Genomic DNA, 13680 nt, shown 5'->3' with positions numbered 1-13680 from the left:
TTGTCTGAATCAAGGTTGGTATTGCTTGAATCAAGGTTGTTATTTACTGAATCAAGGTTTGTATTGTCTGAATCAAGATAGGTATTGTCTGAATCAAGGTTGGTCTTGTCTGATTCAAGGTTGGTATTGTCTACATCAAGATTGGGTTGTCTGAATCAAGGTTGGTATTGTCTGAATCAAGGTTGGTATTGTTTAAATCAATATAGATATTATCTGAATCAAGGTTGGTATTGTTTGAATCAAGGTTATTATTGTCTGAATCAAGATAAGTATTGCCTGAATCAAGGTTTGTATTGTCTGAATCAAGGTTGTTATTGTCTGAATCAAGGTTGGTCTTTTCTGATTCAAGGTTGGTATTGTCTGAATCAAGGTTGGTATTGTCTACATCAACATTGGGTTGTCAGAATCAAGGTTTGTATTGTCTGAATCAAGGTTGTTATTGTCTAAATCAAGATAGGTATTGTGTGAATCAAGATTGGTAAGTGTTTTTAGTCCCTTGTAATTCATTTGAATTTAAATGTTATCTTTTCCCTGGTAAGTATTTTCATTCTAAGTGTTATCTTGTCCCTTATTAGCTATTTGGATTTAAATGTTTTTTTTATTATTTTGAATTTGCATTGATCAAGTAATATTGTAAGTTTGACACCTTAGAACTACCCCCACCCACTTCTAAGTTTACACGTTTGATTGATTTTACATGTGTAATGACTGATTTTGCATAATGATTGATTCTCGCCATAGAAGTTATCTTAAATATTCAAGGGAAATAACTCTTTTACCATTTTTTTTTAAATGCAGTGTTTTGGCTGATCCATAGTTTATATGCATGTTTGTATTCAGACTAAAATTACAAAGTTTTTTCTCATTGTAGGAAGAAGCAAGTGGAAAGTGAAAGGTAATGTTCACTCATTGTACATAAATAAAAATGAAGAATGCGTACATTAATGTTCACTCTTCATCCAGACATTAGATTACAGAATATATTCATTAATATTCACTCTTCATCCATACATTAGAATGTAGACTGTATTCATTCATGTTCACTCATCATCCATACATTAGAATGCAGACTGTATTCATTAATGTTCACTCATCATCCATACATTAGATTACAGACTGTATTCATTAATATTCACTCATTATCCATACATTAGATTACAGACTGTATTCATTAATGTTCACTCATCATCCATACATTGGAATGCAGACTGTATTCATTAATGTTCACTCTTCATCCATACATTAGAATGCAGAATGTATTCATTAATGTTCACTCATCATCCATACATTGGAATGCAGACTGTATTCATTAATGTTCACTCATCATCCATACATTAGATTACAGACTGTATTCATTAATATTCACTCATCATCCATACATTGGAATGCAGACTGTATTCATTAATGTTCACTCTTCATCCATACATTAGAATTCAGACTGTATTCATTAATATTCACTCATTATCCATACATTAGATTACAGACTGTATTCATTAATGTTCACTCATCATCCATACATTGGAATGCAGACTGTATTCATTAATGTTCACTCTTCATCCATACATTAGAATGCAGAATGTATTCATTAATGTTCACTCATCATCCATACATTGGAATGCAGACTGTATTCATTAATGTTCACTCATCATCCATACATTAGATTACAGACTGTATTCATTAATGTTCACTCATCATCCATACATTGGAATGCAGACTGTATTCATTAATGTTCACTCATCATCCATACATTAGAATACAGAATGTATTCATTAATGTTCACTCTTCATCCATACATTAGATTACAGACTGTATTCATTAATGTTCACTCTTCATCCATACATTAGATTACAGACTGTATTCATTAATGTTCACTCATCATCCATACATGAGATTACAGACTGTATTCATTAATATTCACTCATCATCCATACATTAGAATGCAGACTGTATTCATTAATGTTCACTCATCATCCATACATTAGATTACAGACTGTATTCATTAATATTCACTCATCATCCATACATTGGAATGCAGACTGTATTCATTAATGTTCACTCTTCATCCATACATTAGAATTCAGACTGTATTCATGAATGTTCACTCATCATCCATACATTAGATTACAGACTGTATTCATTAATATTCACTCATCATCCATACATTAGAATACAGACTGTATCCATTAATGTTCACTCATCATCCATACATTAGAATACAGAATGTATTCATTAATGTTCACTCTTCATCCATACATTAGATTACAGACTGTATTCATTAATGTTCACTCATCATCCATACATGAGATTACAGACTGTATTCATTAATGTTCACTCATCATCCATACATTAGATTACAGACTGTATTCATTAATGTTCACTCATCATCCATACATTAGAATACAGAATGTATTCATTAATGTTCACTCTTCATCCATACATTAGATTACAGACTGTATTCATTAATGTTCACTCTTCATCCATACATTAGATTACAGACTGTATTCATTAATGTTCACTCATCATCCATACATGAGATTACAGACTGTATTCATTAATGTTCACTCATCATCCATACATGAGATTACAGACTGTATTCATTAATGTTCACTCATCATCCATACATTAGATTACAGACTGTATCCATTAATGTTCACTCATCATCCATACATGAGATTACAGACTGTATTCATTAATGTTCACTCTTCATCCATACATTAGATTACAGACTGTATTCATTAATATTCACTCATCATCCATACATTGGAATGCAGACTGTATTCATGAATGTTCACTCTTCATCCATACATTAGAATGCAGAGTGTATTCATTAATGTTCACTCATCATCCATACATTAGAATGCAGACTGTATTCATTAATGTTCACTCTTCATCCATACATTAGAATACAGAGTGTATTCATTCATGTTCACTCATCATCCATACATGAGATTACAGACTGTATTCATTAATGTTCACTCATCATCCATACATGAGATTACAGACTGTATTCATTAATGTTCACTCTTCATCCATACATGAGATTACAGACTGTATTCATTAATGTTCACTCATCATCCATACATTAGAATACAGACTGTATTCATTAATGTTCACTCTTCATCCATACATTAGATTACAGACTGTATTCATTAATGTTCACTCATCATCCATACATGAGATTACAGACTGTATTCATTAATGTTCAATCATCATCCATACATTAGATTACAGACTGTATTCATTAATGTTCACTCTTCATCCATACATTAGATTACAGACTGTATTCATTAATGTTCACTCATCATCCATACATGAGATTACAGACTGTATTCATTAATGTTCACTCTTCATCCATACATTAGATTACAGACTGTATTCATTAATGTTCACTCATCATCCATACATGAGATTACAGACTGTATTCATTAATGTTCACTCATCATCCATACATTAGATTACAGACTGTATTCATTAATGTTCACTCATCATCCATACATGAGATTACAGACTGTATTCATTAATGTTCACTCATCATCCATACATTAGAATACAGAATGTATTCATTAATGTTCACTCATCATCCATACATGAGATTACAGACTGTATTCATTAATATTCACTCATCATCCATACATGAGATTACAGACTGTATTCATTAATGTTCACTCATCATCCATACATTAGAATACAGACTGTATTCATTAATGTTCACTCATCATCCATACATGAGATTACAGACTGTATTCATTAATGTTCACTCTTCATCCATACATTAGAATACAGACTGTATTCATTAATGTTCACTCATCATCCATACATGAGATTACAGACTGTATTCATTAATGTTCACTTATTATCCATACATTAGAATGCAGACTATATTCATTAATGTTCACTCATCATCCATACATGAGATTACAGACTATATTCATTAATGTTCACTTATTATCCATACATTAGAATGCAGACTATATTCATTAATGTTCACTCTTCATCCATACATTAGAATACAGAATGTATTCATTAATGTTCACTCATCATCCATACATGAGATTACAGACTGTATTCATTAATGTTCACTCTTCATCCATACATTAGATTACAGACTGTATTCATTAATGTTCACTCATCATCCAGACATTAGAATGCAGAGTGTATTCATTAATGTTCACTCATTGTACATCAAGTAGAATACAGACTGTATTCATTAATATTCACTCCTAGTACATACATTTGGAATGCAGAATGTATTCATTAATGTTCACTCATCATCCATACATTAGATTACAGACTGTATTCATTAATGTTCACTCATCATCCATACATTAGAATACAGACTGTATTCATTAATGTTCACTCATCATCCATACATGAGATTACAGACTGTATTCATTAATGTTCACTCATCATCCATACATGAGATTACAGACTGTATTCATTAATGTTCACTCATCATCCATACATTAGAATACAGACTGTATTCATTAATGTTCACTCATCATCCATACATGAGATTACAGACTGTATTCATTAATGTTCACTCATCATCCATACATGAGATTACAGACTGTATTCATTAATGTTCACTCATCATCCATACATTAGAATACAGACTGTATTCATTAATGTTCACTCATCATCCATACATTAGAATACAGACTGTATTCATTAATGTTCACTCATCATCCATACATGAGATTACAGACTGTATCCATTAATGTTCACTCATTATCCATACATTAGAATGCAGACTGTATTCATTAATGTTCACTCATCATCCATACATTAGAATACAGAATGTATTCATTAATGTTCACTCATCATCCATACATTAGAATACAGACTGTATTCATTAATGTTCACTCATCATCCATACATTAGAATACAGACTGTATTCATTAATGTTCACTCATTATCCATACATGAGATTACAGACTGTATTCATTAATGTTCACTCATCATCCATACATTAGAATACAGACTGTATTCATTAATGTTCACTCATCATCCATACATTAGAATACAGAATGTATTCATTAATATTCACTCATCATCCATACATTAGAATACAGACTGTATTCATTAATGTTCACTCATTATCCATACATGAGATTACAGACTGTATTCATTAATGTTCACTCATCATCCATACATGAGATTACAGACTGTATTCATTAATGTTCACTCATCATCCATACATTAGAATACAGACTGTATTCATTAATGTTCACTCATTATCCATACATGAGATTACAGACTGTATTCATTAATGTTCACTCATCATCCATACATTAGAATACAGACTGTATTCATTAATGTTCACTCATCATCCATACATTAGAATACAGACTGTATTCATTAATGTTCACTCATCATCCATACATTAGAATACAGAATGTATTCATTAATGTTCACTCATCATCCATACATTAGAATACAGACTGTATTCATTAATGTTCACTCATCATCCATACATTAGAATGCAGACTATATTCATTAATGTTCACTCATCATCCATACATTAGATTACAGACTGTATTCATTAATGTTCACTCATCATCCATACATTAGAATACAGAATGTATTCATTAATATTCACTCATTGTACATCAAGTAGAATACAGACTGTATTCATTAATATTCACTCCTAGTACATACATTTGGAATGCAGAATGTATTCATTAATGTTCACTCATCATCCATACATTAGATTACAGACTGTATTCATTAATGTTCACTCATCATCCATACATTAGAATACAGACTGTATTCATTAATGTTCACTCATCATCCATACATTAGAATACAGACTGTATTCATTAATGTTCACTCATCATCCATACATTAGAATACAGAATGTATTCATTAATGTTCACTCATCATCCATACATGAGATTACAGACTGTATTCATTCATGTTCACTCATCATCCATACATTAGAATACAGAATGTATTCATTCATGTTCACTCATCATCCATACATTAGATTACAGACTGTATTCATTCATGTTCACTCATCATCCATACATTAGATTACAGACTGTATTCATTCATGTTCACTCATCATCCATACATTAGAATACAGACTGTATTCATTAATGTTCACTCATCATCCATACATTAGAATACAGACTGTATTCATTAATGTTCACTCATCATCCATACATTAGAATACAGACTGTATTCATTAATGTTCACTCATCATCCATACATGAGATTACAGACTGTATTCATTAATGTTCACTCATCATCCATACATGAGATTACAGACTGTATTCATTAATGTTCACTCATCATCCATACATGAGATTACAGACTGTATTCATTAATGTTCACTCTTCATCCATACATTAGAATACAGAATGTATTCATTAATGTTCACTCATCATCCATACATTAGAATGCAGACTGTATCCATTAATGTTCACTCATTATCCATACATTAGAATACAGACTGTATTCATTCATGTTCACTCATCATCCAGACATTAGAATGCAGAGTGTATTCATTAATGTTCACTCATTGTACATCAAGTAGAATACAGACTGTATTCATTAATATTCACTCCTAGTACATACATTTGGAATGCAGAATGTATTCATTAATGTTCACTCATCATCCATACATGAGATTACAGACTGTATTCATTAATGTTCACTCTTCATCCATACATTAGAATACAGAATGTATTCATTAATGTTCACTCATCATCCATACATGAGATTACAGACTGTATTCATTAATGTTCACTCATCATCCATACATTAGAATACAGACTGTATTCATTAATGTTCACTCATCATCCATACATGAGATTACAGACTGTATTCATTAATGTTCACTCATCATCCATACATTAGAATGCAGACTATATTCATTAATGTTCACTCATCATCCATACATGAGATTACAGACTGTATTCATTAATGTTCACTCATCATCCATACATTAGAATACAGAATGTATTCATTAATGTTCACTCATCATCCATACATGAGATTACAGACTGTATTCATTAATGTTCACTCATCATCCATACATGAGATTACAGACTGTATTCATTAATGTTCACTCATCATCCATACATTAGAATACAGACTGTATTCATTAATGTTCACTCATCATCCATACATGAGATTGCAGACTGTATTCATTAATGTTCACTCATCATCCATACATTAGAATGCAGACTATATTCATTAATGTTCACTCATCATCCATACATGAGATTACAGACTGTATTCATTAATGTTCACTCTTCATCCATACATTAGAATACAGACTGTATTCATTAATGTTCACTCATCATCCATACATTAGAATACAGAATGTATTCATTAATGTTCACTCATCATCCATACATGAGATTACAGACTGTATTCATTAATGTTCACTCATCATCCATACATTAGAATGCAGACTATATTCATTAATGTTCACTCATCATCCATACATTAGATTACAGACTGTATTCATTAATGTTCACTCTTCATCCATACATGAGATTACAGACTGTATTCATTAATGTTCACTCTTCATCCATACATTAGAATGCAGACTATATTCATTAATGTTCACTCATCATCCATACATTAGAATGCAGACTGTATTCATTAATGTTCACTCATCATACATACATTAGAATACAGACTGTATTCATTAATGTTCACTCATCATCCATACATTAGAATACAGACTGTATTCATTAATGTTCACTCATCATCCATACATTGGAATGCAGACTGTATTCATTAATGTTCACTCTTCATCCATACATTAGAATTCAGACTGTATTCATTAATGTTCACTCTTCATCCATACATTAGAATACAGACTGTATTCATTAATGTTCACTCATCATCCATACATTAGAATACAGACTGTATTCATTAATGTTCACTCATCATCCATACATTAGAATACAGACTGTATTCATTAATGTTCACTCATCATCCATACATGAGATTACAGACTGTATTCATTAATATTCACTCATCATCCATACATGAGATTACAGACTGTATTCATTAATGTTCACTCTTCATCCATACATTAGAATACAGAATGTATTCATTAATGTTCACTCATCATCCATACATGAGATTACAGACTGTATTCATTAATGTTCACTCATCATCCATACATTAGAATACAGACTGTATTCATTAATGTTCACTCATCATCCATACATGAGATTACAGACTGTATTCATTAATGTTCACTCATCATCCATACATTAGAATGCAGACTATATTCATTAATGTTCACTCATCATCCATACATTAGAATACAGACTGTATTCATTAATGTTCACTCTTCATCCATACATTAGAATACAGAATGTATTCATTAATGTTCACTCATCATCCATACATGAGATTACAGACTGTATTCATTAATGTTCACTCTTCATCCATACATTAGAATACAGAATGTATTCATTAATGTTCACTCATCATCCATACATGAGATTACAGACTGTATTCATTAATGTTCACTCATCATCCATACATTAGAATACAGACTGTATTCATTAATGTTCACTCTTCATCCATACATTAGAATACAGACTGTATTCATTAATGTTCACTCTTCATCCATACATTAGAATACAGAATGTATTCATTAATGTTCACTCATTATCCATACATTAGAATACAGACTGTATTCATTAATGTTCACTCTTCATCCATACATTAGAATGCAGACTATATTCATTAATGTTCACTCATCATCCATACATTAGAATACAGACTGTATTCATTAATGTTCACTCATCATCCATACATGAGATTACAGACTGTATTCATTAATGTTCACTCATCATCCATACATTAGAATACAGACTGTATTCATTAATGTTCACTCATCATCCATACATTAGAATGCAGACTGTATTCATTAATGTTCACTCATCATCCATACATGAGATTACAGACTGTATTCATTAATGTTCACTCTTCATCCATACATTAGAATACAGAATGTATTCATTAATGTTCACTCATCATCCATACATGAGATTACAGACTGTATTCATTAATGTTCACTCATCATCCATACATGAGATTACAGACTGTATTCATTAATGTTCACTCATCATCCATACATTAGAATACAGACTGTATTCATTAATGTTCACTCTTCATCCATACATTAGAATACAGACTGTATTCATTAATGTTCACTCATCATCCATACATTAGAATGCAGACTATATTCATTAATGTTCACTCTTCATCCATACATTAGAATACAGAATGTATTTATTAATGTTCACTCATCATCCATACATGAGATTACAGACTGTATTCATTAATATTCACTCATCATCCATACATTAGAATACAGACTGTATTCATTAATGTTCACTCATCATCCATACATTAGAATACAGACTGTATTCATTAATGTTCACTCTTCATCCATACATTAGAATACAGAATGTATTCATTAATGTTCACTCATCATCCATACATGAGATTACAGACTGTATTCATTAATATTCACTCATCATCCATACATGAGATTACAGACTGTATTCATTAATGTTCACTCATCATCCATACATTAGAATACAGACTGTATTCATTAATGTTCACTCTTCATCCATACATTAGAATACAGAATGTATTCATTAATGTTCACTCATCATCCATACATGAGATTACAGACTGTATTCATTAATATTCACTCATCATCCATACATGAGATTACTTACTGTATTCATTAATATTCACTCATCATCCATACATTAGAATACAGACTGTATTCATTAATGTTCACTCTTCATCCATACATTAGAATACAGAATGTATTCATTAATGTTCACTCATCATCCATACATGAGATTACAGACTGTATTCATTAATATTCACTCATCATCCATACATGAGATTACAGACTGTATTCATTAATATTCACTCATCATCCATACATTAGAATGCAGACTGTATTCATTAATGTTCACTCATCATCCATACATTAGAATACAGACTGTATTCATTAATGTTCACTCATCATCCATACATTAGAATACAGACTGTATTCATTAATGTTCACTCATCATCCATACATTAGAATTCAGACTGTATTCATTAATGTTCACTCATCATCCATACATTAGAATACAGACTGTATTCATTAATGTTCACTCATCATCCATACATTAGAATACAGACTGTATTCATTAATGTTCACTCATCATCCATACATTAGAATACAGAATGTATTCATTAATATTCACTCATCATCCATACATTAGAATGCAGACTGTATTCATTAATGTTCACTCATCATCCAGACATTAGAATGCAGAGTGTATTCATTAATGTTCACTCATTGTACATCAAGTAGAATACAGACTGTATTCATTAATATTCACTCCTAGTACATACATTTGGAATGCAGAATGTATTCATTAATGTTCACTCATCATCCATGCATTAGAATTCAGAATGTATTCATTAATGTTCTTTCATTGTACATATATTAGAATTCAGAATGTATTCATTAATGTTCTTTCATTGTACATATATTAGAATTCAGACTGTATTCATTAATGTTCACTCATCATCCATGCATTAGAATTCAGAATGTATTCATTAATGTTCTTTCATTGTACATATATTAGAATTCAGAATGTATTCATTAATGTTCACTCATCATCCATACATTCGAATGCAAACTGTATAAAGTTACAGATTACTACTTCAGTCTGTTATAGATGTTTTTGATCATTGCATGAATTTAGCTTTTTAGAATATATAATTTGAAGAATTAAATTGAAAAGAAGAAAACCTGTTATGGCAGTGTGTACAAGATATTTGATAGTGCTTTGGAGAAAAAAAACAAGTCAGTTTGTAGTGCTGTATAAAAGAGAAAAGTTATTATATTTGGATGCAGCAAGAAAAAGTACAAATATTTGTTTCTTTCATGGAAAAACAAGCTTCTGTGATGGTATCTATCTGCATACTTCATCCATTATTTGAAACTAGCAGAGCATTTGTCCTCTCAAGGGACTCTTGTTGTTACTGCACAAAGAAAAGTTTCCTAGCTATCTCTATTTGCATTATTGTTCTGTTATTTGAAGCTAACTGATTATTGCATTGTTTTTATAGTAGAGAGTTATGTTTTTGCTATATATTAATAAAAAGTTATGAACAGTATCTTTCAATATCTGAAGGAAAATTTACATGAATGGAAGTTAGAACATTATGTTTTTGGAGCATTTGTTTTTTGAGCTACACTTTTGCATATATTTTGTGAATAATCATATCCATCCAACTGTACAAATGTCATTCGTTGTATCTGCATCCATCCATCTATCCTTCCATCCTGTCTTTTCTGTGCATCAGTCAGTTTAGCCTGGAAGTTGAACTAGCTCTACAGTGCAGATATATATTTCTGTGATTGGTATCATAGTGTGCATCCACCTGAACTGTACACTTAGATTGGCAGTGATTATTGTAACCTGAACTGTACACTTGGACTGGCAGTGATTATTGTAACCTGAACTGTACACTCAGATTGGCAGTGATTATTTTAACCTGAACTGTACACTTGCATTGTCAGTGATTATTGTAACCTGAACTGTACACTCAGATTGTCAGTGATTATTGTAACCTGAACTGTACATTCGGATTGTCAGCGATTATTATAACTTGAACTCTACACTTGGATTGTCAGTGATTATTGTAACCTGAACTGTACACTTGGACTGGCAGTGATTATTGTAACCTGAACTGTACACTCGGATTGTCAGTGATTATTGTAATCTGAACTGTACACTTGGATTGTCAGTGATTATTGTAACTTGAACTCTACACTTGGATTGTCAGTGATTATTGTAACCTGAACTCTACACTTGCTGATTGTGGCTGTTCATCTTCACCAACAGAGGGAGGATGGGTCATGTTTGGTATGTTGTTTTTTGAGAGTGAGTAGATAAAATGATACATTAGATGCTGGTTTCATTGGATGGTGAGGAGGGGAACAAATTTAAGATTTTTATAGGAATATAGACTCCTACATATACCCCAAACTCATATCTTCACCATTTGTGAGAGGTTGATCATGTGTGTGGTTTAATGTTTAATAGGGTAGGTAGATGAAAATAACTTCTTAGCTGCCACCACTTAGGGCCAACAAGAGGGGTGAAACTGGGGATATATCTGAACAACAGTTTTTAATTTTATTAAAGACAAATTGTGTTTGAACAAGAACTAGGACAGGTCCAGGGCCTGTGATAGCTCTCTATGGCACAGGCCTGTGATAGCTCTCTATGGCCCTGGGCCTGTGATAGCTCTCTATGGCCCAGGCCTATGATTGCTTTCTATGGCCCTGGGCCTATGATTGCTCTCTATGGCCCTGCCACCACCTAAGAGGGCAGTGGGATCTAGTATATGATTTTCATAAACACTTGTAACCTGAACTCTGACTCTCTTTACTTACTGCATGGATGACAAAAAAACTTTTGTATCCTGGATGTGATCTCAAGGAGAGGCAAGGGTTGTGGGGTGAAAGGTTAATGTAACCCTCTTTGGTAATATGGACTCTTCCTTGCAGTCTGAACTCCATGTACATTTTTTGAGCAATATGGACTTTCCATGCAATGTGAACTCCGCTTACACCTATAGAAGTTTTGTGCTCATAAGCCCCCAAACACCTACTACTCCTACTGAATAATATGGACTCTTCCTTGCAATCTAAACTTCACCTACACCAATTGAGTAATATGGAGTCTTCCTTACAATCTGAACTTCATCCGCATCATTTTAGTAATATGGACTCTTCCTTTCAATCTGAACTCAACCTACACCAATTAAGTAAGTTGCAGTCTTCCCTGCAATCTGAATTCCACATACACCAATTGAGGCCAAGTTTCATTGCATGATATACTTTATAAGGATGAATGGATAACAAAGTTTTCAAATTCTATAGTCAGCCATGGGGAATGAAGGATTGTGAGGTGAAAAATAAAAACTAAGTGGATATTTGTGAACACTTCCCTGTCTAGTTGAGTTTGTTAATCAAGATATACTATTTACTTGAAAGTATAAACTGCAAAAATGAAAATGTCTTTAATATTACAAATATCAGAGTATTTTTTTTATTTAGTTCTCATTTTCATCAGGGGGTCATTGAATTGCCATTTAATGCTTGCTTCTCATTTTCACCAGGGATTTGTTGAATCACCTTTTAATGATTGCTTCTAATTTTCACCAGGGATTTGTTGAATTGCCATTTAATGCTTGCTTTTAATTTTCTCAAGGTTTTTGTTGAATTGCCTTTTAATGCTTGATTCTCATTTTCCCCAGGGATTCGTTGAATTGCCATTTAATGCTTGTTTCTCATTTTCACCAGGGATTTGTTGAATTGCCGTTTAATGCTAGGTTCTCATTTTCACCAGGGATTTGTTGAATTGCCATTTAATGCTTGTTTCTCATTTTCACCAGGGATTTGTTGAATCGCCATTTAATGCTAGGTTCTCATTTTCACCAGGAATTTGTTGAATTGCCATTTAATGCTTGCTTCTCATTTTCCCCAGGGATTTATTGAATTGCTTTTTAATGCTTGATTCTCATTTTCCCCAAGGATTCGTTGAATTGCATTTAATGCTTGCTTCTCATTTTCGCCAGGGATTCATTGAATCGCCATTTAATGCTTGCTTCTAATTT

At 32.0% G+C, this 13680-nt stretch overlaps 1 protein-coding gene across 6 annotated transcripts in view; it reads left to right on the top strand.

Moving 5' to 3' along the window:
- LOC149790217 (uncharacterized) overlaps window positions 1-13680 on the top strand; it is a 192857-nt gene that overhangs the window by 136130 nt on the left and 43047 nt on the right. For all 6 annotated transcript variants that reach the window (XM_089972238.1, XM_089972233.1, XM_089972236.1 and 3 more), the window contains one exon: window positions 872-895. In XM_089972238.1, the coding sequence (XP_089828364.1) occupies window positions 872-895 (24 nt within the window). The remainder of the gene's footprint in view (window positions 1-871; window positions 896-13680) is intronic.

Source organism: Sinohyriopsis cumingii, chromosome 10 (genome assembly GCF_028554795.1).
Source record: "Sinohyriopsis cumingii isolate HCF-2022 chromosome 10, ASM2855479v2, whole genome shotgun sequence".
NCBI classification, from domain to species: domain Eukaryota; kingdom Metazoa; phylum Mollusca; class Bivalvia; order Unionida; family Unionidae; genus Sinohyriopsis; species Sinohyriopsis cumingii.
The sequence above is the reverse complement of the archived record's forward strand: the minus strand, read 5'-3'. Positions and strand labels throughout refer to the sequence as shown.